This window comes from Emydura macquarii, unplaced genomic scaffold (genome assembly GCF_026122565.2).
Source record: "Emydura macquarii macquarii isolate MOO-44397 ecotype Brisbane River unplaced genomic scaffold, CSIRO-AGI_Emac_v2 contig_3477, whole genome shotgun sequence".
NCBI classification, from domain to species: Eukaryota; Metazoa; Chordata; order Testudines; family Chelidae; genus Emydura; species Emydura macquarii.
Genome location: NW_027133614.1, coordinates 4,019,946 through 4,042,473, shown reverse-complemented (window position 1 = coordinate 4,042,473; position 22,528 = coordinate 4,019,946). Strand labels below are relative to the sequence as shown.

The window sequence follows — 22,528 nt, the reverse complement described above, 5'->3', positions numbered from 1 at the left end:
TCCCACATCTGAGGCGTCTGTTATGAGAGTCACTGAGGGAGCCAAGTCTCTGAAGTCTCTGAAGGGGACCCCATGAGGGCGTGTGCCGCTGCGAAAGCCTCCGGCGTCGACAGCCCTTGCAGAGGCGCTCCCCCACCCCGAGGAGTTGGGGGAGGCTCCCTGTGAGGAGATGCCGGTGCTGGAGTAACCTCCACGGCAAGTGGCTGGGGCATCTCCTGAGTCGCTCCCTGCTGTACCGGTTGTAGGGAGGAGTCCATGTGTGCGACCTTGGGCTGCATCTTCTTCTTTGGCACCGGTGGCTTCGGTGTCGATGCCATCGGGGCGCTCTGCACCGAGGAGATGCTCGGTGCTGTCGGCAATCTCGATGGCTTGGAGGCCAGCCGGAGCGCGGACTCCATCAGGATAGCCTTCAGCCAGGCATCCCGCTCTTTTTGGGTGCGTGGCTTGAAGGCTTTGCAGATTTTACATTTCTCTTGTCTGTGCTGCTCTCCAAGGCGTCGGAGGCAGCGGTCGTGAGGATCACTCACGGAGAAAACTTTAGCACACATGGTGCAGGCATTGAAGCCAGTGGAGCCAGGCATGGCTCTAACGTAGCCCCGAAGGGCACTTGTTTGCTATCTACTATCACAATCAACTAACAAAGAAAAACACTAGAATGCTAAGGGAGGCTACTTGCGATATGCAAGAGGCAGACGTTCCAGCAACCGTCACAGGCGGAAAGAAGGAACTGAGGGCCCGCGGGGTCGGCAGCGCCCTATATACCGCAGCATGAGCGCGGCACTCCAGGGGGCGTCTGAGCCGACCCTACGGGACTAGCTAAGGGAAAAAAGTTCCGGGAATCTGTGCACGGGGCACACACACACCTATGATGGAATGGATATGAGCAATCACTCGAAAAGAGAACGAGAAATCCAACCCCAAAACCATAGAACAAGACGTGATAAATCAAGTCATTCAGTTGCTTGGCTTTTTGTTGCATTTAATTCCCAATTCTTTGTCTGTACTTTGTTTACTTAAATGCATAAACTCTTTGGAGCAGGGACTCTTGTCTTCTTACTGTCTTTAAAGTGCCCAGCACACTCTGAATACTATAAAAGTAACAAATAGTAATAATCTCCTTCTGAGATTCATCCATGACAAACAATCATACATTGGAGGCATGGGAAGTGGAGGGATATTTCTAATTTATTGAGAAAGCTTTGTTTGCTTAGCTCCTAACTTGCAAAGCTCTGCAGATGATCTCATCGGGGGAATGTTATCAGAGGAGGCTTCCCAAACCTAAGCAAATACATCCCACAGAGAAGCTTAACAATGCAAACACAGATTTCACTCTGGGCAGGTCTACATCGGTGCAGCTGCAACTCTGCTGCTGTTGCGTGTCTGGTGAAGACACTCTATGTCAATGGGAGAGTGCTCTCCCATCAGCATAATTACTCCACCTCCATGAGAGGTGGAAGCTATGTTGACAGGAGAATGTAGCCCGTTGACATAGCACCAGTGTGGACATCGCTCAAGTTGCTGTAACTTGTGTCGCTCAGGGAGATGTCTTTTTCACACTCTTGAGCAACATAAGTAAGATCAACTTAAGCAGTAGTATAGACCTGTCCTTAGATTTTTTTCCCCCCTCCAATTCCCCTTCACTGCAGGTAGGAGAAAAGACCTTCTGTGTCTATGTATGATCTAGCAGGAGTTATTGAATGGGAAACACTGGGAAAGAGAGATTATTGAATGTGTGATATTCACGAATTTTCCAGCAACAAGGTATAGAGGTAATATCTTTATTGGACCAACTTTTGCTGGTGAAAAGAGACATGCTTTCAAAATACACAGAGCTCTTCTTTAAGTCTTTTGTGGACAGAATGCTCAAGCAATCTCTGACCCTTCCTCCAAACATATGCATTTCCTATGTAAGAGGCTAACTTCAAAAACCAATGTAATGACTATCATTGAGACTGCTGTAAATGGTAATTAGCAGCTGCTGAGCCATCCAGACACACAGATACCTACTGATTTAATTCTTTTTTACTCAAAGAACACTGACTTTTGTATCAAAGAATATTGCTGGACGTTTAACTGTTTTATTTCCTGTTCTGAAAAGGGTGTAAGCGATAAGAGACTTTAGCTAATAACTTTAGTTAAACTTTTTCAAGCTGCATATTTTAATCATCTTAGATAGCTCCCAAGAACAGTTTAGGAAGAACCACTGTGCTATTAAGATTGCTTAATATTTTAAAATTTTTAGGGCTGAATAATCTTGCACTTCCCCCCTTTAAAGTATCAACAAAAGAGGTTGCAATAACTCCAGTTTCATTATCTTTTTTTTCTTTTGTGCTGAGAGTATCTCAACATTGTATTATGGAATATCCCTTTTCATTTTATATTTATATGGAAATCTGCACTGTCTATTTGGGGTTGAGGAGTCATGTCAAGAAAATGAATGGTATTTATACAAACTTTTCATTCTATGCTGTCTTTATTTGTCTGTTATCTTTCTTTTTTTCTCACAAGTGCTGCCAAACTGTATTCAGAATGCTTAACTTCTTGTCTCAGCAGCAGAGGGGGAACATTAACACTGTTTCAAGGGTTCTCCAGGAGAGGGTATGCCAAGGATATTTTGGGCTAAAGATTTCCCAGGAGATAAAGGTTTGATTTTCCTCTCCCATTCACTTAACTGGAGTTACTTCAGATTTACACTAGTGTAGGTGAGCAGAAATTCAGGCCCAAAGACTGTGATTAGTTATAATAATACTAATAATAATGTTGTGTTCAACACTGGTTCCTGTCCTCTAGTATTCTAAACCAGAGCTGAACATGGTTTTGTCATTGTTGTGGACATTGTTGTGTACACCTGGGGCCAGATTCTGAACTTGATTCCAAGTTGCACTGTTGTAAGTCGCAGTGATTTATCCAAATCTGTTCCCTGTCATGGAAAATGTGGTTGACTCCTTTTAGGCCAAGAGATTGAGAATGCTTCCTTAACAAAAGGTATTCAACACAGCTGACTCTGTCTACCCCATCAGGACTGAAACTGTTTCCAACACTATCTTGGCAGGAGGGAGGTGGGAGAAGTCGTCAGATTTGACACCTGATGTCAAACATGCAGTTTTTGTAGTACAGCGTCCACAGTATATTCACTGAATTCCTATTTTGGGTATTGCTGAGATGTTTCCATCACAGTGCCACTTGTGATGGCTGATGTAAACCTTTAAATTGTGACAGAAAAAATCCTATTTTAACCTTTGCAAAAATGCTTAGCAAAATAAGTAGACAAGTAAAGTTGTCAGGCTATGAATACATCAAGTAAGTTATTTTCAGTGTGGTGCTCTAAATGTAATACAAAAAGTTTGTAGCTTTTATGCTGTCTAGTATGTGACAACTCACGTAGAAAAGCTTATCAACACAAAAAGCTGACCTATATGCTGTTTATTAACAGGCCAATCCACCAGCAGCCAATGCTTCTTTACCTTCAACAGGTCCCCAGTTTTTCGACATGAAAGCACAACATATCTCATTTCTTATAAATCTGTTGCTACAAACATGCATAAAATGCTGAAACTACTGAAAACTAAATTTCTCCATTAATCCTTGACACACACACAGGTTTCACACACACTACAGCTATGTTTCAGAGCCAAAGAGCAAAGCCAGAATTTTATGACAGTATTTCGTTGCTTATCCTGACTCTGAGCTGGAAATCTACAAAAGATTTTGTCATCAAAATTACATTTTGGCAATATGTAGTGTTTTGGGGATTTGAATTTTAATTGTACACTTGAAATTCAACAGTCAAAGATCACCAAAAATGAATGTTTTCAGAAGAAAGGCCATTTGCTACAAATATAACTCATTCATATTTCCAAGCCAGAAAGAATTGTTAATAACCCCAGATATGAAAAACATTGGTATTATTATACAACTATCAGGGCAAAGTGATCAAATATGGATCTACTTTAATAAACATGCATGTATCATGTTAATATTTTGTAAGACTGAAAAACTGAAAAGAAAAAAAACAAAGGTTACATGATTATGGAATTTCCCTGTCTTCCTTGTGGAAAAAATAATACTAGAAAGTCCCTACCATTACACTGCTACGCATGCTCAAAAGACACCCTCCCAGCTCCTGATTGGTGCTCCAAAGCAACCGAAGAGAAAACAGAGCCCTCAGACAACGTATGGCAGTTTCAAAACCAGACTCCACTCTATTATGAGACAGAACATTGGGAAGCTCTGTTAGTGCTGTTTAGACACCCATACCATGTAGCCATGTTCATAGTGGATAGCTCACAGAGAGTTTAAGGCCAGAAGGGACAACCAGATCATGTAGTCTGACCTCCTGTATATCACAGACCATTGACACCATCTAGGCACCAAACACTAAACCCAACAACCAAAATTAGATAAAATGTTACAAACCCCAGGAGATTAAGCTATTGTGTGCCACAGGCATATAAAAGGAGAGACTAAGATGCACCAAAGCCCAAGGTGCAGTGGCAGAGAATTGATTAAGCAAGATGCAGATGATCCTAGCAAGCAACCTGTGCCCCATGTGGTAGAGGAAGACAAAAAAATACCCAAGATCCCAGCCAACGTGACCTGGAGGGAAATTGCTTCCTGATCCCATGTATGGCAAACAGTTAGACCCTGAGCATATAAGCAAGAACCAGCCAGCCAAGCATCTGAGAAAGAGAATTCTCATTACCATCCTAGAGCACCAGCTCACTCCGTCCAGTGTCCCATCTCCAGCTGTGGCCATCTCTGATACTTCAGAGGAAGGAAACAAAACAAAACAAAACAAAAACAGACTATGTTGGAGGGGAGAGGAAATCCTGACTCCTGCAGTTACCTTAAAACAGAGCCTTAGGGCCAAATCAACAACAGCAGCAAATCCTAGACAAGTCCTTAGACACCTTACTTAGACAAAATTACCATTCAGTGAGTGAAAATGGCAGGATTGACTTCAGTAGGACTAGGATTTAGCCCTTTAAGGCCCAATTCTGACATATTTATTCACATTGTTTTGTGCATCACGCCACAAGTAGCCCCAATATTTTCAAAAGGACTGCTTGTGGAGTAAGCTACTACCCAAGATGAGCAAGGGTGGAGCACTTAGTGTATTAATACAAGAAGCTCTCATTAATATGGGACATACCCCGTCAAAAAAGAGGGACTACTTCCAGTTCAAGATTTAATTTACAGAATTGTACAGCCCCTTTTCTCAAAAATCAAAATTGGCATTTCTTCATTACTCTCATTATTAAAATACTCATAACTTTCAAAACAAGGGTTTGAAATAATAAATTAACATGAATGGCTTGTTTCCATTCTTATTTTTAGAGCTAATGACATCTTCCTACAGCAAGAGAACATAAGATAAAAGTGAAATTAATTCTTTTATGATCCAAAATGCTATAATTTTTTTCATGTTTGATGTAGCTCTCTAACAGAGTGCTTTACTATGAATTAAGGAACTAAATTCATCCTTCGTGTAACACCACAAGACTTCACCAACCATGGATTCAGCCCAATGTATTGATGTGGCCACAAATTTCCTTCTTTACAATGTTATTAATGAGGAGATTCATTTTTTCATCCCTTTATTTATAGCCAGCTTCATTCTTCTACTGCCCAATATTCAGGCCAGAAACACATGCAAGCACAAGGCTACTTCCTAATAGATTACCTCTGAATCTTATTCCACAGATTAGCCAGTAGTGAGTGCTGTATTTAATGCAGTTTATTCTCACATGGATCAACACTGCAACTCCATACATTTGGTACTTTATTTGGTCCAAACTATTTCTAAAATTTAGTTGACCATAGAACATGATACCACATGACACCACTTCAGTTTCCATATGCAGTATATTTTAGTGTGGAACTGGATTACTCACTCCATAAGAAAGCAGGTGGACATCACTGCAGAAATCAGAGAGACAAGGTGGGTGAGGTAATATTTTTTTATTGGACCAACTTCTCTTGATGAAGTTGATGAAGAAGTAAAAAAAACTTTCGAGCTACATAGAGCTCTTTTTCAGGTAGCTCAAAAGCTTGACTCTTTCACTAACAGAAGTTGATCCAATCCAAGATATTACCTCACCCACTTTGTCTCTCTAATATCCTGGAACCAACATGGCTACAACACCACTGCAGACTGCAGATATCCACACTCACCTGCAGTTTAGTTTTACTACCTATTAGTGATATTCCAAGCATCTTTCATCAAACTCAAAAGAAAACAACTGTCACTCTCTCAACTGACCTTGTCAAAAACATCTAAGAGCATTATCTCAGGCATTTTTCAAAGCAGTTGGCAATAACAAAATCCAGCCAAAATGTAATTCTGATCTATTTGATATAATCAGTCTCATATATAAGTGATTTGAAACTAAATATTTTGCTGAGACAGCAGCAAACCCCTTTAGCTTTACTTCTGGCAGGTTTTTACAGTAATTTAGTCATTGTGCTAAGCCTCCCAGCTGGTCTGTAGATATTAGGAAGAAAATTTAAATCCCATGAAGAGATGGGGAGGGAACTGTAAAAATGCTTCTCTTTCTCGCCTCAATGGCCTTGAACAATTGCCCTTATGGAAAAACCCTGTGAAATTTAAAAGGAAATGATATCTTTTCTACACTTTTTCTTTTTTTTTTTTTTAAAGAGGCTTTTACAAAATTGCCCAAAGGACAAAGTTGTTATCAAACAGGAGAAATCAAAAGCGGGGAGGGAAGAAAAAAGAAACATGCTTCAAAAGAAGATTAACATGCATTTTCTTTGTTACCTTGTACTGTGAGGAAGACAGAAGCCACAGTAGATCCACCTTCATTGGAAGCAAGGCAGTTGTACTCGCCAGCATCTGTGAGCTTTACAGATTTTACTTCTAAAGACAAATTGCTCATCTTCCTTATTCGGGAGGGCTCCACAAGTCTCAAGTCCCTGCCATTTCTCTGCCAGGTGAGATTGTAACGCACTGCGCTTAAGGTCAGGCAAGTCAATATGGCTCTCTCACCAGGGGTAACTGTGACATTATTAGGAACCTGAACCACAGGTGGGGGCTCTACAGGGAAAGAATAAAGAGAAAGGATTCAGAAACAATTTGGCTAAGTTGTCAGTACTTTGTAGGTAACCATGATAAAACAGCAGTAGTAGAAGTAAAAAAGGCATACTGCTAGGTTATTTAATACTTTGTTTTATTTCACATCACTGAAGCCAGCATGCTGGGGTCTGATCCAACACCCACTGAAGCAAAAGGGAGCCTTTCAATGAGATCTGGATCAGATCCTAGATTTGCACATGCTGCTGTGCAAAAGAGATCACTGAAGAGCTACCCTGAAGACAACAATATATCTGGACTTTTTCCAATGCCAGTAAACAGCTCGGAAATTATGGTCATGTTTTTCAAATGTTAGTCTCAACTGGAGTTTTAATGGATTTTAATCTTTTAGTTCACATCAGTGCCATTCTATGCCGCAATTCCCCCCATCAGTGTTGTTTTCTTTCTGTCCACCTCCCTCTCTGCTCCTTTTTACCACACAGACTTCCCCCTCAACAGAATGCGAACTCAGTAACTTTGAACTGGAATTGAATTTTAAACACACAATGGTTTCAAATTAGACAAAAATTATCCTTGTTGAGCTATCATTGAGTAAAAGAGATAACATTTAAATGCAAATGGGAAAGGAAATTTAAACTAATATAGCTTTATTGGGTTTTTACCCCACACTTCTTTTGTTTAAACCCCGTGGGGTTTGTTCTTAAAGACAGAAATTCAGATCTGCTGCGGCTAATAGCCTGAGTGTGACATATATGTCAAAAGGTGGAGTAACGTACCAGAGATATGACTGCTGTCAACAGATTACCATAAGAGAAGCAAAGATAACCAAAAAGGAGCTCTCTGTTAACAGAGGAATATTCATCCCTGTGCTGAGGGCCAGTCATTCAGCTCATTTAAGATCTCACAGTATGCACAGGCCTTGGGCTGGCTCTCTGTACAGTGAAGAATTTCTTCACAAGCCCTAGGCACTTGGGAATGGACCCTTGCTTTCTCACAAGTATGGTCCCTGTTGGCTCCCCAGCAGCAGTTGTCCTTATAGCCACCACACCATCACAGATCACCCATGCAAGGAGAGAGGGAAAGGAAGAAAGAATTGCTTCCTGAGGACTGAGTTTTGCTCCTGCATGCACTTTGTCAAGTACTATATTATTTATTTATATATATATTCACACACACACACCCCTTTTATCTAATGTTTTTCATCTGTAGATCTCCAAGCACCTTAACAAGTAGATCAGTATCTTTATCCCATTTTATAGATGGGAAAACTGAGGCACAAAGAGGGGAAGGGACTTGCCCAGCAACCCAGAGAAAGAGCCAGGAACAAAAACCAGGTCTTTACAGTGCCAGTCCAGTGTCATATCCACTAGGGCACACTACCTCCTGTTGACATCATGTATACATACATAATATTTACCAATGTTTTGTTCAAACTCAAAACCAAATTTCTCACATTAAGAACACGTCTTTGTTGCTCCTTTATTTAAGATGTCTGCACAAACTAACAAGCTATTTGATACTTTAAGATTTAATTCTAGCAGGAAAAAACAAATGCAAATGTCTGCTTTTTCTGAAATAGAAGAATGTTGAGATAGTTCCAGTACCTTTTATACAGCAGTTGACAAAAATGGATAATCTGTGACATACTGTCTGTCAACTGGATAAACTTAAAATACTTGAAAAGAGTAAGATTACTTTGCTGGGAGTAAGAACATTCAAATAATTTTCCTTCAAATATTTATGTGTAAGGATTTCAAAGTGTTTTCCTTTCATTAATCCAATTGTATAATTCAGAACAGAAATAATAATTCACATTTACATATCATCTTCCCCAAGCATACCCAAGGCACTTTATGAATGATACATAACAGGAATTGTTCCCTACAAAATATTTTCTAGTGCTTTTGTCTCGACCAGTTTTAAATGAGCCTTCAACCACTTCTTTGGGACAATGTTCCACAACATAATAAATCTCACTATTAAGGAGTTTCTTTATAGTCAGTCTAATTTTTCCCTTATTTAATTTCATCTAATTATTTCTTGTTAATACTTTTAGGAATTAAAATAATAATAATAAACAAACAAAAAAAACCCAGATTTCCAACAACTCATTAGGAACTTGCATTAAAACTGAAGTAGAAATTAATTTTAGATGCAGATCTTTGTAATTTCACATCTATCTGATTTGTGCCTACAGTCATGCAATTAAAAGTGTAACTGCTAAGGTTTGAGATCCAAAAAAAATAATTAAAAAATTAAAAATATGGGTGGATTCTCTCAGGCTGCAATTTGTGCCTCCAAAAGAGATTCAGCAGTTCACACCTTTTCAGGGAAGCACTTAAACATGTGCTTAAAAACATCCCACTGACTTCATGGAAGAGTGTTAGAAAGAATTCAATAGCACTTAAACGCATGCTTTACTTAATAAGGATGGATTTATTTATGTGCTTAAATGCTTTAAACTGGGGCCTAAATGCTTCCATTAAGGGTTTTGAAATGGGATATATTGGCAACAAAAGAACATACATTAACACAAAAATATTTTATTGATACTGGATTACCACAATTTATGCTACCCAATGTTGCCAATCTCTGTTAAGTAAATCCAACCTTATGTCAGCACTTTACAGTACAGTAGTCTAGTACAGAAGCCATAAACAACATTTACCTGAAACATCCAGAAATGTTTGAGCATATCCAGTGCCCACATTGCTAATAGCAATGCATTCATAGTATCCTTCATCAGACAGGGAGACCAAGGCAATTTCCCAGTTCATGCTAGATGATTCTCTGTAAAATTAAAAAGCCTCTGTAACAGCTAGAAAGAGATGAAGAGAAGGCCATGAAAAGGTCTAGTTTCCTATATTAGCATATGTCACCCTTAGTAAGGCTGATGAAAATATCACAGATAGAGAGAAAAGCAGACCCTCTAGGTTTTTAAATCCCTTTTGTTTATGGATTATATTGTATATAGTTTTTAGGGACCAATTTAAAGAAGAAGGTGGGAAAAAAGTTATTAGAGTTTTATGAGCATTAAAAGACAAAGATTCATTACATAATACATCCATGGAGACATCTGAAAAAATAAATATGATGAGTGGTCACATGGTAAAATATAAAACTGCTTTCACTCACTCAACTATTTCTACTCTTGGATCAACCTTGGATTTATTTATTTTTTTAACGTAGAAGAAAGTATGAAGTACTGTTGTACTTATTATTTATCAGGAAAGTATGCACAGGCTGTACCATCCCTCACAATAATGCAGAGTGGTTCTGTTTCTGCATATGGGTCAGCTCCAAGGGCCAATGCAGAGAGGGGATGGAGGGATGGAGTCTTTGCCACACTTTCTGTACCCGCTGCTTTGGGGTAACTTGAGCCCCCAAGATATACAGGGAGCAATCTCTGCAATTCCCTGAGTGCAGAGGCTGCAATTGTTCCTATCCTTTGCATAGGGAGAATAGTATGGTGAGTGTGTGTGCAGAAGGCTCTTTGACTCCCAATTAGGACCAAGAACAAATACAGTAATTCAGCATTCTCCATGTCATCTTACTAGCCACAGATGATCAAGCAAATGGAGCAGTAAGTGTAAATACAGAAAGATATAGGAAAAAGTAAGAAAGGTCTTTGTGAATAGAGTTGGTAGGAGTTGCAGACATGGGTAAAATAATCGAATGAGAGCTCTTGAAACACCTGGCTTTTGCCGAGAGAACATATCACAAGTAAAGCTGGTGGTTTATAGTACCTTTATCATTTATAATGCTATAGAACAAAAAAAGTAAAATGTAACTACAATTGTGTCCGCTTCTTAAAGAAATTGTGATATCTTTATTAGATTCAGCAGCTACATTTAGAATGCATGATATGGTGCAAACTGTTATAATACGCTTCTAATTCTGTATCCCATTGCTGACTGTGACCAGTTGCTACAGCATCTAATGAAGACAAGACTGATCATCATGCCTTTGGCAAAAACCTTCCACAATATGAGAAAGCTGTATATTAGTGTTCCCACTATTTTCCCTTTCTCTTATCTATCCATAAAATGTCCATTAACTCCATAAAATGTTTTAGGATACAGTAGGAGGAAAAGATTAGATACAAAATATGGCTACATTTAATTTAGTACTGTAGTAAAAAAATTCAGTGCTTCAGCATTGCGAAGCAGTAGAATCTGTTTTGCACAAAAGGTTAGGCCACAGATGAAAACAGCAGAGAGTGATCTTGGGTAGTTTTCTCTTTATTCCTTCTGACCCCCCATGTTAATTAAAAACTCCCATATCAGAGCTGTTGTTCCAAGGCATTCACCAGTGCACTGCCAGCAATGGAAATGCTAGTTACCGCTAAGATCAAGGAAATGATAAGAACATTTACTTAAGAGATCTGTATGCTTCTCCCAAATATAAAGCAGAAATTGTTCCTCAAGGAACATATGCAAAACTGAATTTGTAACGATATTGTTCCTTTTCTCTTTCCAACTTTTTCTAATACACCTTAAGTTACCCTATCATAATGCCTGTGTATTTAAAAAACAAACTGGCAAAAAAGTATAACGTGCTTGCAACATAATTTAGCCAACTTCCACGTCAGTTCTGGGTGTTCGGCACCTCTCAACATTAGACCCTGTCTTTGCTACAATAGTTTTAATTTACTTTACTGCCCATTTTACTTATTCTGTTTTGTTTTTTTAAAAATACATGTAACTTGCAGATCAAGCTGCTTATTTTGTCAGTGAAGGAAATGCTAGCACACTCCATTGGTCAAGCTGCACATGCTAAAGGCTGAGTACCATCTTGCCGTAAGACGGGGTGCAGATGAGCACCTCAGGGTAGGAAGATGTGGCTCAATCTGCCTGTGCAGAGCAAACATGGACAGAATGCCTCTGGAGCACAAGGGAAGCACACTGCACAGTGGTTCATTATACCTGCTCTATATACTGTGCCAGTGTCTAGGTGCTAGCAGACATTAAGGCAATCCTTGGCCATGCCGTAATAATCTATCTACCACTTTGAGGTGGTATGATGACCCTAGTTGAGCTAGCCAGCAACCCCATTGTACTCAGGCAGTAGTAGGTCCTGTCTGAAAGAACGTGGGCCAATGGGCTCTTGCATCCAATCAGTACTAGCTAGCATATAGCCATGAAATGTAGTCTGTGTGTTTTGCTGACTAGTATGCAGACTTAGCTAACTGAACCATGAACATCAGTGGCTTTACAGTGCATAGCTTTTACTAAATAGGCTGCATTTTTTGCTGCCAAAACCTGTTTCATTTTCAGTTTTCATATTCTTTGATGATCCCACTTAATATTTCTGTCCAATACAACACTGGAGATTTTCAAAAGGCAGAAATGGCACTTGGGCACCAAACTCCATTGACTTTCAATTGAAATTAGGTATCTAATTGCCATTTATGCTTTTGGAAGTCTCCCCCTACATCTTTTCAAACCAAGAGTCACTTGGACAAAACATCCAGACTTTTGAATTCAGACATTTACTCTGAGTACCCAAACTTTCTGTGGTTTATCCCTCAGCACTCTATTCTTCCTCAGTTAAAATAATAATCAATGATACTTCATACTTCCTATAGAGAAATCCTCTTTATTCATGTATCTCAATGTGTTTCACAAAGATGAGTAAGCCTTATTCGTACTACTTTTACAAATGGGAAACTGATACACCAAGTGACTTGCCGATAGGGTCACAGCAAGATTGACTAAAACCCAGATCTTCTGACTGGACCATGACAGTATACAGTGGCCACACTAAAAAATTTATTGCAGCTTTAGAGATATTCCTGGTCCCAGCAACATTCCCTACACTCAAAATGGGGACTACTACTAGACCAGTAGTATCTTTAGAATGAGAATGAACTTTTTTATGCGTGTCCACTGTATATGCTTTTAACTCATATTAATTCTAATGGGATACTACAGCCAGAACACACAACTCTCATGATCAATAAAATTTTCAAATATATGAACCAAGCATATAAACAGCCATTTAATAAACAGATATAGCTTGGTCATCAGCAAAGTATAAAATGAAACTCAGATGAAATGCATTAATAAACCCCAATTATACAGTTAAACTATTCAGAAATAACTTAAGATAGACCAGTTCAGTACAGAACTTCAGTACTAGTAAATCACACCAAATAGCAGCCAAAATAACTCATTAAACTGTGCAACAGTGTCATCAATTCAGATATTTTGGGAAGGGGGTGAGCCCGTGTTTGTCCTCTCCTCTCCCTGGAGGGACCGCTCTCTCTTACCCATATAGTGCATGAGCCAGTGTTGCTAGGAGCTCAGTTCTCAGTGCCCTGTGCTCCACCATACAGGAACAGACTCCCTGTGCACCAGGTTGCAGCACCACGTGGCCTGAATGCCCCTCCAACTGATTTGAGTGATGTTGGGATCCTGTGTACCAAGTCACCACCCACTGAAATTTGTCCTGGCTGCCCCTCTATCTGTACAGAGGGGTGGCCAGGGCAAATTTCAGTGGCATTGCAACTATGCCTCCAGGGTGCTCCAGCAGCAGCTATACTGGTTTAGTATGGGACCTCTGCTTACAAGCTATATGGGTTAGTATGGGACCACTGCTTACAAGTGTTTAGAAAACGGCTCCCCCGGTTCCAAAGTGTATGGAACTTTGAGCAAGTACAAAAACTTTGGGAAGGGCATTTATTCCCACAAACCCGCCCCCCACACCCAACTCGGCACCAGTGCTGTGCACCTTGCTCAGTACCTTTTGACTTGAAGAATATTTTGTTAACTCAATTTAATATTTAGCTCCATTCTACAGCTATGTAACATGATGGTTAAAAATGCAGCTTGGTACATGTTATGAAAAAAGTAAGTAGTAAAGTGTGATGTTTGATCATTGAAGTAAGGAAAGAATTACAAAGCAAGTGAAATGTGTGTCTAGGATGTCTAAATGTAAATGGTACCTCATAAAAATGGGGCTGCAGAATTTTACTTTGCCAAGAATTTACAGGAGGATTTCAGAATTTATTTGCTCTGTTATCATGTATAGTTGCTATAGAATGTGGTCTCCATTCTTCTCCTGAAAGGTTCAGTGTTTTAGAAGAAGCTAATGGGAATGGTGCTTAACTGTTTCCCAGGAAATACTCTCTTAGAATTGGGGACTGCTGGTTTTTTGTTTGTTTGATTACTATTTCATTGTTCCTGGATTGTTCTATAGAGAGAGAGACTGTATTATTATCCCCTTTGGTACTGGCAATCTGGATGGTGGTGGTGTAGATGGGGCCCAGAGAGCTGTGTCATGTATTCCGTGGAAGCTTTCCCAAAGAAAAGAACGATCTAGTTATTGGAGAAGAATAGTATAAAGAGAAGCACATAGATTTCCGCTGGAACCATATGATCTCTCCACCTACAAACGTATCCCTCCTCCCCCCCACACACACACACCAAACCCTAACAATATACAATCTCAATTTTCTCATGCAGTTATTTGCTTGTTATTCTTTGTTACTGACTTAAATTCTCACAACTGATCCAAAAAAATCATTAACATGGTTACAAGGTAAGATTTATCATACACCAGTCTTACATAGGTCTGACTTTAGTGGGAGTAGAGTTAGGTCAGTTCTAAGCACTTTGAAAATCCCACCTTAAATGGGCATTCACCATTATGAGCAAAGTACTATAAAAATCACCAAGAATAAAGCTACAAAAGCCTCTATGAAGTTTAATTTTGATTGTTTAAAGGCTCAAAATTATGTTAGGGAATGGCTGCTTACTTGAAGAACTGATCCATTCCCAATTTTATTCCATTTCTGCTGAAACGCTGAGTAAAAGGTACAAGACTTTCCACATGGCAAGGTATATTCCCTGGTTGCAGGTAGTATCCTGGAGTTTTCTTGGGCATGATAACTTTTGGAGCATCTAAAGAAAGCAAAATATTCACAAACAAGTTACCTATATTCCATTCACTGTGATTAATACACATGCTAACAATCTTTACCTTAAAGTCCAGATTTATCAAGACACTAAGGGTTGATCTACACTAGAAAGTTAAGTTGCTTAAATACATGGCTCAGGGCAGTGAAAAATTTCATGTCCTGTGCGATGTGCTTAAGCCAACCTAGCCTTAGGGTAGACAAAGCTAAGTCAACAGAAGAATTCTTCCATCAGCCTAGCTATTGCCTCTCAGAGAGGTGGATTTACTACAGTGATGGAAGAACCCCTTCTGTCAATGTAGTAAATGTCTACACTTTAAGACTGCAGCTGTGCTAAAGTAGCGTTTCTAGTGTAGAAATACTCTTAGCCTAGACGAGACCAAGTTGGAGCTAAGTTTTAAAGGTGAAGGTGTTATATTAGATCATGTTAGCTAGCACAATCTAACCAACAACTTCTAAAACTCTAATCAAGATAAGACGAGTTGTACTTTAGCATGTGTTAAACTGGTGGAGTTAAAGTGGAATCTTCAGAAGTGGTCAGTCTCTGCTTCCAGTAAAGTGGTAAAACTCCCACAGATTTCAATGGGAACCGAGTTAAACTCTGCCAGATTAGCATATGCTAAAGTAAAATTTGCTTTGCATTGACTAGTATTTTGGAAGGTGTTACTTAGATAGATAGTTTATCTAGGTCAGTGTTTCTCAATTAAATTTGGACACGGAACCCTTTTGAACTCAATAAATAATTGCGGAACCCCCCCAAACTCTTAACAGTATTTTTACATATGGGGCCAAAAAAAAAGTCGAAATAAGCAAATTATATAACAAATTTCAAACAACTGGGTCAGCATTTCTCACTTACATTTTCCTTACACTTGATACTCTCCATCGAAAAATCCAGGACATCATCCCTTTTTCGGCGGCACAGAGAACAGCTGCTCTCTGCGGCGGCGAACAGCTGCTCTCTGCGGTGGACAACAGCTGCTCTCTGCGGACAACAGCTGCTCTCTGCGGTGGACAACAGCTGCTCGCGGAACCTTAACGGTGCTCCCGCAGAACCCCAGGGTTCCACGGAACACCAATTGAGAAACACTGATCTAGGTAACAAAATCTATCATTCCACCTTTAAATTCTAATCCAGCTAGCATCCAGGGAGTAACAATTCGGCATAAAATCTCAACCTTAACAGAAGAAAATGAGAAGAGAAATTTTTACACAGAAAATAGAAAAGAAATTAAGTAAAAAAACCAGGAAGTGTGAAAAATGTCTCTAGAAAATAGCAGCTCTTGAATACTTTGGAAAGTTCTTACATGTGAAAGTTATACTACTATTTTTTTCCACATTACAGAGGTTATGCTACACTGATTCTGCTGCCTCAGGTTCCACAGATCAACACAGTGGGATTGATTGAGCAGCCAGTGGAGATCGGCTCAATCGATCCCAGAAGTGCTCTCTGTTTGACGTAGTAATTCCACTCCCCGGAAAAGAGTAACGCTGTGTCGACCGGAGGGCATTTCCTGTCAGCGCAGCACAGTGAAGACGCCTAGGTAAGGGAGCATAAGTAAGTCGATAGGAGAAACGCATTCTACGGTACATAGCTTGCGTATCTCCTGTTGACCCAGCACGGCAGTGTAGACCAGGCCTGAATAAACAGTATCTTCCTTTGTTATGCAAATGTTTTCTCTCCATGGCTTTGTCTTCACTCTGCAAAAAAGGTGTGTTCTTAACTCCTGTTTAACTCATGTTAAAATTTCAGGGAAGACACAGCACGTTGTAGTTTCAACACTTACTAGGCTATACCTTCATTGTAAAAAAAAAAGTGTTTTCATATTAAGTTAGTAATCTCAATGTAAAATCGTAGTTGAGACAAAGCACTGTTATTTTTTCTTTGATGTAGGTAATCAAAGGTGTAGTAGATAACTATCTCAACATAAAAAACGCACACACTTTTTTTACAGTGTAGTTATAACCTCAGCTAGTCAAGATTAAACCTTAAGCTCCTCCCTCAGGTGAACCTCAACACCAATTAAAACACCAATTTGCCTTATCTACACTTGGATTATAATACATGTTAAGAACACATCTTTATTCCTAGACAGATATAGCCTTTGAGTACATCTACATTAGAGTTTTTACTAGCCTTTGCAAATGTGTTAACTACTTAACAATTAAACTCTAGGTTTAAGACTCTAGAGAAGATAAGCCCAATAAGGGACAGGGACTGATCCTTCAGCATGCTGAGCAGCTACTGAGGGTTCTGGCTCTTACTGATCTGAATGGGATCTGAGGGGCCCAAGCATCTATTCGGGGGGTTTGTAGCATCTTTCAGGTTCAGGCCCTGAATATTCTTTCCTTGCTAGCTCTGGTTCCATAGGAACAAATGTTTGTAATAGCAGTGTAGCCGGGAGGGGTGGTCCCCTTCTGAGAAGGGCCTGGAGGGACAACCAAACTCACCCTGGCTGGCAGAGCCCAGAAGGACAGCCCCTGTCCAAAAGCAGGTGGGTGGGCTCAGGCCTTTAGAAGCCCCATGGACACCACCCGACCGGAAGGAGGGGGGCGGAGCCAGGCCTTTAAAACCCAGGCCTGCGAGCTCAGTCAGGTGAAGGGAAAGGGATGCCTCTCCCCTGAGGCTCCCAGCTAGAACTAGAGCAGAGGCCCACGCTGAGGGGGAGCGGCTGGTCTTACCCACAGCTGGAGGAGGGTCTACCCAAGTGGCCCGCCACCTGGGAGCTGGAGAAGGGCCTACCCGAGCTGCCCGCCACCTGGGAGCCGGAGGAGGGCCTACCCGAGCTGCCAGCCGCCTGGGAGCCGGAGGAGGGCCTACCCGAGCTGCCCGTCACCTGGGAGCCGGAGGAGGGCCTACCCGAGCTGCCCGCTGCCTGGGAGCCGGAGGAAGACCTAACCGAGTTGCCCGCTGCCTGGGAGATGGAGGAAGCAGTACAGGGCCTGGGACCCAGAGAACCTACCAGCCTTACCCACAGCCTGGGGGCTGGAGGACCAGGAGGAACTGCCCTCTGTGGAAGAGCCCATGGAGTTGCTGGAGCTGCTGCCGGTTGACGAAGAGGGTTTCGTGGGACTCAGGCACCCCCTCGAACCCAGGACCCCAGAGGCAGGTGACGGAGCAAAGGTACTTTAAACAGGGGGCAGGAGGAAGAAGCCCAGGGAAGCCGGCTGAGTGGTGGCTCCCAGTGAGTCGGCGTGTTTCGGCAGGAGCCCTGCCGACCCAGTGACGGGACATCCCGTCGCTGACAGGGCCCTGGGCTGGGACGCAGTGGAGATGGGTGGGCCTGCGTTCCCCTCCCCACTTCCCTAGCCACCCCGAGAGAGCCTCCCGATCTTCACCACTCCAGAGAGCGGACCTGCTTACTTGCCAGCCCTGCCACAGGGCCGGGGCGCTAGACTGCTTACTTGCCAGCCCTGTCTCAGGGCCGGGAGAAAGACTGCTTGCAAGCCTGGTCAAAAGGCTTGAGACAGCTTCCCGGCAGGGGATAGCTGGGGGGGATGGTCCCCCTCTGAGAAGGACCCAGAGGGAGAGTCCCAGACACTTCCCCCTCACAGGGGCGTGTCCACAAGCAGGTTTATCTCCTAATTCCCTCTCATGCCTATTTGTATAGGAGAAGTTTTTACCTAGAAAATAGAAAGGAAATTAAGTCACTAACATATTAAGTGTAGAAAAATGTGTCTGAAAAATGGCAGTTCTCGAATAGTCAGGAATGCTATTACATGTGAAAGTAGTACACAATTTTTCTTCACCACACTGGACATACAATATCTTCTTATTATCCAAGTGTTCTCTCCACAGCCTTGTCTTTCCTCTGGGAAAAATCATGTTAAAATTTCAGTGTAGAAAAGGCAGGCTATACTTTCAACACTTGTTAGGCTATTTTACAAGAAATTCAATTTTTGACTAAAATTCATCTTTGTAGCTGCCTCCAAGATGCTCAGATTGCATTGTATCAAGTCACAAGTTTTGTAGAGAATGGGGTAAGAAAAGTTTTCCTCAGTATATGGGCAAGTAGGAAAAAACATTAGTCATCTGTTTCCATAATTCAGGCATAATAAATGTTCACTCAAGTAAAAAATAAAATAAAATAAATCTTACCAGGAACAATAGTAGAAAATGAAACACTTGAAACTCTCTGGAAGAGATAATCATCCTTGTCATACCCCATTATTTTAACAAAAAAGGCTTCATTTGGTGGAATGAAATCAGTAATATTCCATATTCCATAGGGTTTTCGATCAGGATAGTATTTCACAGGCATGGTTTTAAGAAGCTCCCCTGTAATACTCAGAAGTTCTAGACGGTCCACTCTAGCCGGAAGAGAGATTCCTGTTGTATTCAATAGCACGTATGTAGGTATTCCTATTAAAACAGAAATATATTGTCATAAGTGCTAATGAAACACAAGAAAAAGTTAAACTCTGTAATGTGAATCTCCAGCTTCCTAGTAATGCACACAATTCAATTTAAAGCACTCTTTACCAGCTGTTAAGAAATACAAACCAGTGTGTTAGCATTGACAATATGATGTGCTTTATTTAGGATTCAGTTCCAGAGGGGAAGCCGTGTTAGGCTGTATGCAACAAAAACAACGAGAGTCCTGTAGCACTTTAAAGACTAACAAATTTCTGCAGGCATAACCTTTTGTGGGCTGCAAAACACTTTGTCAGATGCATGAAATAGAAATCAGATAGGAGGTATATATACATCCAAGGGTAAGAAACAACAATGGGGAGGATAGGTGTAAACAAAGTCCATTCAGTTAGAGTAGATGAGGCCTTCTTGCTGAAGTCTGTTTCTGAAGCACCAGCAACCGTATACCATACAACAAGAACACTAACCCAGGAACTTATCCCTGCAACAAACCCCATTGCCAACTCTGCCCACACATCGACTCTAGTGACACCATCACAGGTCCTAACCACACCAGCCACACCATCAGGAGCTTATTCACTTGCACATCTACTAATGTAATATATGGCATCATGTGCCAGCAATGCCATGTACATTGGCCAAACCGGACTGTCACTATGCAAAAGAATAAATGGACACAAATCAGACATAAAAAGGTAACATCCATAAACCAGTCAGAGAGCACGTCAATCTCCCAGGACACACTATAGCTGACTTGAAAGTTGCCATACTTCTACAAAAAAACTTCTAAAACAGACTTCAGCAAGAAACTGCAGAGCTGGAACTCATATGCAAACTTGACACAATCGAACTCGGTCTGAATAGGGACTTGGAATGGTTATCTCATTACAAGAAGTAATTGTCTCTGTTCACACATTCTCACCTTCTAATCAATGGCTGTGAATAGGCCTCATCTACTCTAACTGAATGGACTTTGTTTACACCTATCCTCCCCATTGTTGTTTCTTACCCTTGGATGTATATATATACCTCCTATCTGATTTCTATTTCATGCATCTGACGAAGTAGGTTGCAGCCCACGAAAGGTTATGCCTGCAGAAATTTGTTAGTCTTTAAAGTGCTACAGGACTCTTGTTGTTTTTTTTGTTTTGTTTTTAATTTAGGATTCAATTACTAATTTCCAACTGAGGCTTAAGAAGTGGAAGCTGCCTCATTAACTCCCCCCTCCCCCCGAGGGGCCAAATTGAAACATTTTACAGTCTCTCAAATTAAAAGAAGGGAAGTTGTAATTCTGAGCCATGCCATAATAAAAACATAGTGAATTACGGGACATAAAAATTCTAATAGGCAAGTGTAGCACAGTATCACGGGATCCAACTGGTAATGGCATCATGAATGGGATTGAGGACAGGCCATGGCTCCCTTCGGAGTCTGTCAATGCTGGTCTGAGTTTCAGCAACTATAGAGAACAACATAAAGTATATATTTCTTCCCCAGGGACTGAGCATGCTGCCACCACAATCAATTAAGTACAGTAGAAATGGAGCATAAACCAACCTTGCACTGGTCTGCTGGATGCTTTTTTGAAGTCTAGTGTTGGCTTTCTGGAAAAACCAGCTCGAAAATCAATGGTACTGAGACCTGTTATACGAACAGAGTGCCTTCCACTGCTGGATGTCTGAAAAATATTGTATGAAACACTGTTGGTGCAACTAGCACTTCAGGCTTTGCAATCCTTTTGTCCATTGAGCTCACTAGATTTTAAATATAATTAAAAATGGAATAAGAAGATGTCATATATTATAAATAAAATGAACCCTTTAAAAATCTTTGTTCTAGATAACAGGCCCTTTTCAATTTAGTATTTGTGAAAAAAGAAATTAAATCAAAGTGATGTTTCCCTAGGGCATACTATGATGTGCATTCACATGAGGCCAAATATTGCTTAACATATTTGCATTGCATAACTGCAATGGGGAATTTGTTTAAGCAAGGCAACCAGGATTAAACTGTTATAAAGTATATGAGTAATTTTGTAAAGCAAAAACGTATGTCAGAATATAGCAAAAGATTAGTGTAAATAATGTCCTAATAAGCAATCAAGAAATTCATGGGTTTACTTCCTGTAACAGGAAAACGTTTTTGCCTTTGTTTTTCCATTAGATGGTAAGTTCTCTTTTTAAACAAACATTTCATTCAAGCTTTAGCAATGAAGCATATGAAAACATCATAGGCATTGAATATCCAGGAATTATATGAGTAAGGAGTGCATAAGTGTATCAGCCAAATATATATATTAAAAACTCAGTTTAAAAACACATAGAAAGAATACAAAAAGATTGCACAGGGGGAAAAGATTGATATCAATGGTGCATTATGTTATGATTAAATTTTAATCTGCAGTCTTTTCCAAACTTCATGCATAGGGAATATGCCGACCTGAAATGTACATTTTTACCTACAAAGTAAATGCTCTATTAAGTCATCTCATTGCATTGGAAGTATAGATCTTGAAAGGAATTATCTTATCTAGTCATAAATATATAATATCTTAGATCTAGGAAAATTCTACTCATGACTATTTTTAGATGAAGCAGTTGTTTTTCATAACTGGTTGTCTGGACAATCAGCCATCTAGGCACTATGACAAATTGGTGTCTCTCTTACTGGAACAACCACTATTTATTTCTATTAGTTAGCCTTTCACCTCAAAAATCACTATGTAAAGTTTTTTTAATATAAACCAGCTGTTAACAATATTATGGGATACAAAGTAATATTAAACACAATACCAAATAACTCCTGTTATCAAGTGTTAATTGGTTGTTAAATGTTCATTGGACAAACGTAGTAACAAAGTTTTCTTTTCATAGTTTTATATGACATCTGTATAAGGAATTTATAGCACGATTAAAAATTTTGCAGACCTTTCCCGTTTCTTCTTCAGATGCTTTAAAATCTTAATGCAAGCAAAACAGGCAGAGGTTCAGAACTGGGTGAACTATTCATAGCAAATAATACATTTGATGAATATTTCTGTTAGTGAATTATCCAGAGAACTTGGGTATTAGTGAAATTGTTTATTACAAAAAATGGTATAAAAACACTGTTATTTTTACTAATAACCTTTATACTATAGTACTGCCTGGAGGCCTTCATCTGGATATAGGCTCTATTGTGCTAG

At 40.2% G+C, this 22,528-nt stretch overlaps 1 protein-coding gene across 6 annotated transcripts in view; it reads right to left on the bottom strand.

The window, feature by feature from the left end:
* Positions 1-22,528, bottom strand: part of HMCN1 (hemicentin 1) — a 291,595-nt gene that overhangs the window by 176,507 nt on the left and 92,560 nt on the right. For all 6 annotated transcript variants that reach the window (XM_067535110.1, XM_067535114.1, XM_067535111.1 and 3 more), the window contains exons 7-11: positions 20,902-21,022; positions 19,069-19,332; positions 14,811-14,955; positions 9,720-9,841; positions 6,779-7,054 (exon numbers count right to left, since the gene is read on the bottom strand). In XM_067535110.1, the coding sequence (XP_067391211.1) occupies positions 6,779-7,054; positions 9,720-9,841; positions 14,811-14,955; positions 19,069-19,332; positions 20,902-21,022 (928 nt within the window). The remainder of the gene's footprint in view (positions 1-6,778; positions 7,055-9,719; positions 9,842-14,810; positions 14,956-19,068; positions 19,333-20,901; positions 21,023-22,528) is intronic.